The sequence below is a fragment of the Poecilia latipinna genome, unplaced genomic scaffold (genome assembly GCF_001443285.1).
Source record: "Poecilia latipinna isolate Pla-1442-1.1 unplaced genomic scaffold, P_latipinna-1.0 Scaffold4942, whole genome shotgun sequence".
Classification (NCBI taxonomy): Eukaryota; Metazoa; Chordata; class Actinopteri; order Cyprinodontiformes; family Poeciliidae; genus Poecilia; species Poecilia latipinna.
The window spans coordinates 1-2,185 of NW_015117558.1; the positions used below are offsets into that span (position 1 = coordinate 1).

General features: G+C 36.7%; 1 protein-coding gene across 2 annotated transcripts; it reads left to right on the forward strand.

The window, feature by feature from the left end:
- Window positions 1-910: 910 nt before the first annotated feature.
- On the forward strand, window positions 911-2,127 carry LOC106943167 (sialic acid-binding Ig-like lectin 14). 2 transcript variants are annotated; one of them, XM_015026513.1, is made up of 4 exons: window positions 911-1,022; window positions 1,106-1,162; window positions 1,260-1,631; window positions 1,744-2,127. In XM_015026513.1, exons 2-4 carry the CDS (start codon window positions 1,120-1,122, stop codon window positions 2,049-2,051), a joined length of 723 nt encoding a protein of 240 aa, XP_014881999.1. In that variant the 5' UTR covers window positions 911-1,022; window positions 1,106-1,119; the 3' UTR covers window positions 2,052-2,127. The 2 variants fall into 2 exon arrangements, with proteins under 2 accessions (XP_014881999.1, XP_014882001.1); XM_015026515.1 differs by having other exon boundaries at window positions 911-1,021; window positions 1,113-1,162.
- The last annotated feature ends 58 nt before the right edge of the window (window positions 2,128-2,185 follow it).

Sequence of the window (2,185 nt, forward strand, 5' to 3'; positions counted from 1 at the left end):
TTTCTAAAGCAACACCAGACTGAGTTACTGTTGGAGTTAATTTAGAAATCAACACTGGACTGGATTGCTTTTTGTTCAACTCTTTGGAACTCACTAGGGAAACTAACACTCAAGTTATTGAATTAACACTGTATTTTTAACATACAACACTAACACTGGAAATCTAACACTTTTGAATTTGCTGTGTGTTCATGGCTGTTTGTCCTCTCTGTGTTGCCCTGCGACAGACTGGGGACCTGTCCAGGGTGACCCCGCCTCTCGCCTGAAACATTGACTGGAGATGGGCACCAGCACCCCTCACAACCCTACTAGGGACAAGGGAATAAGAAAATGGATGGATGGATGGATGTATAAAACAAAAAAGAAAACTGGTTCTCATGTAACATCGCTTGTTTGCAGATTTCTTTACATTAGCAAACAATACAAGGAAAAGCATTAGCTACATTAGCAAACATGTTTAAAGGAAAAGCAGTGAAATTATATATTTCTTATTGCATTTTAACATTTATCTGAGTACTGCCATGATGTCAGCAAAATTTTCTTACCACATTTTTCTGCATTGGTAATGTTATGGAACTGATTAAAAATATAAAATTTCCAAAGATTCGATCTGATGTCAATCTTTACTATATTTAATTACTCCACACCTGATGCTGGGTACACTGTGCTGACTTTCAGGAAGTGATTCATTAGGATACAGTGAACTGATTTTACATGACAACCTTCTAATTCAAAGACCACATTGTTACAGATTTTATTTAGTACTTGTGCTACATTTATTTTTTTCCTCCATCTAAAATTTGTTCACGGAAAAAGTACAACATAGCTACATAATAATCCTCTTATGACGTTGGGAAAGTTGATTGCAAACTAGCAATTTCTGGTTTGAAGGTCTAAACTTTTGCTTTATAAGCACAAGACTCTCTCTCACCACACAATAGGACAGAGACATATTCTTGGACTGCAAAACGTTCAAATCTTACAAGATTTGATTTCAGTCATATGTTAAAGAAACTTCAAGGTGAGTGGATCATTACTTTGAAGATTAAGAAGAATTCACTAAAGATTTTTAGATATTTATCTTAATTTTTTGTTGGTTTTTATACTTCTAGTCAGCTGATGATGGATCTGAAATTGTGGCTCTCAATTCTGATGGTTTGTGGTAAGTTTAATCTTAAAATGACAATTCATGAATTATCATCATTCTATCATTGTCTGCTTGCTAAGAAAGTATTCTTGTTTTTGTGCTTTTATTACAGGAATGGCTGAATCTAAATTCTTTGGCAAGGACTTTCTCATAAATGTGCCATCAAGAATCCCTGTTCTTGAAAGCTCATGTGTGGTCATTCCCTGTGTATATTCGTATCCCAAGACAAAAAAAATATTGAACAGATTTCGGGCATTCTGGTTCAGAGGGCACACGATGGTCGCATCAAATTTCCCCGAGTTGAGACTAACGCGCGAGTTCCACCATCGAACCAGAATGGCAGGAAGCATTGAAAGTGGCAACTGTACCTGGCAGCTGTATTTCATCAGAAAAACCGACACTGGTCCGTTTTACTTCAGAATTGAAATTCCACAACATAAAAGCTTCACTTACTCAAAAAATAAGGTGACCCTCGATATCTTCCGTGAGTATATTGGAGACCTTTTCAGTATTTCTAAACCATTTACTTTAAGATAGTAAAACATGTTTAAATAACTATTTAACAAGTGATTTTGTGAAAATTGTTGATTGTACAGAAGTTCCTAAGCCTCCCGTGATGACTATAGAAGTCCGTAATAAAGTGACTGCCACCTGCAAAGTTACTCACGTCTGTCCAACATCTCCTCCCCACATCTCCTGGAGCCGCGCAGGAACGTGGAACACAATGTCAAAACAGGAGAATAAATGGTTGTGGTCAACAACATCGACCATGACCTTCATCCCTCGAGTAGCCGATTTTAACAAGCGTTTAGAATGTAAGGTGACATTCCATGGCAGGAAGACCACAAAGGGCTCTGTGCTTGTCTTCAAGAAGAGGAAACAAAATATTGGAGTACTAAATTAGAGCAATATTTTTTAGAGCTATCTGCCATAATGTCAGTGATTTTGCAGAAAAAGGCCTGAATTAGTAAATCTGCAAAGAAAAAAAAAACATTTAGAGACAAGAAATTCTTATTGTTGTATGCTTTGATTCATATC

Coding starts and splice junctions, on each gene's coding strand:
- LOC106943167 (XM_015026513.1), top strand. CDS start 1,120: ATGATGGATCTGAAATTGTGGCTCTCAATTCTGATGGTTTGTG. Junction 1,163..1,259: donor CTCAATTCTGATGGTTTGTG/GTAAGTTTAATC, acceptor CTTTTATTACAG/GAATGGCTGAATCTAAATTC. Junction 1,632..1,743: donor GGTGACCCTCGATATCTTCC/GTGAGTATATTG, acceptor TTGATTGTACAG/AAGTTCCTAAGCCTCCCGTG.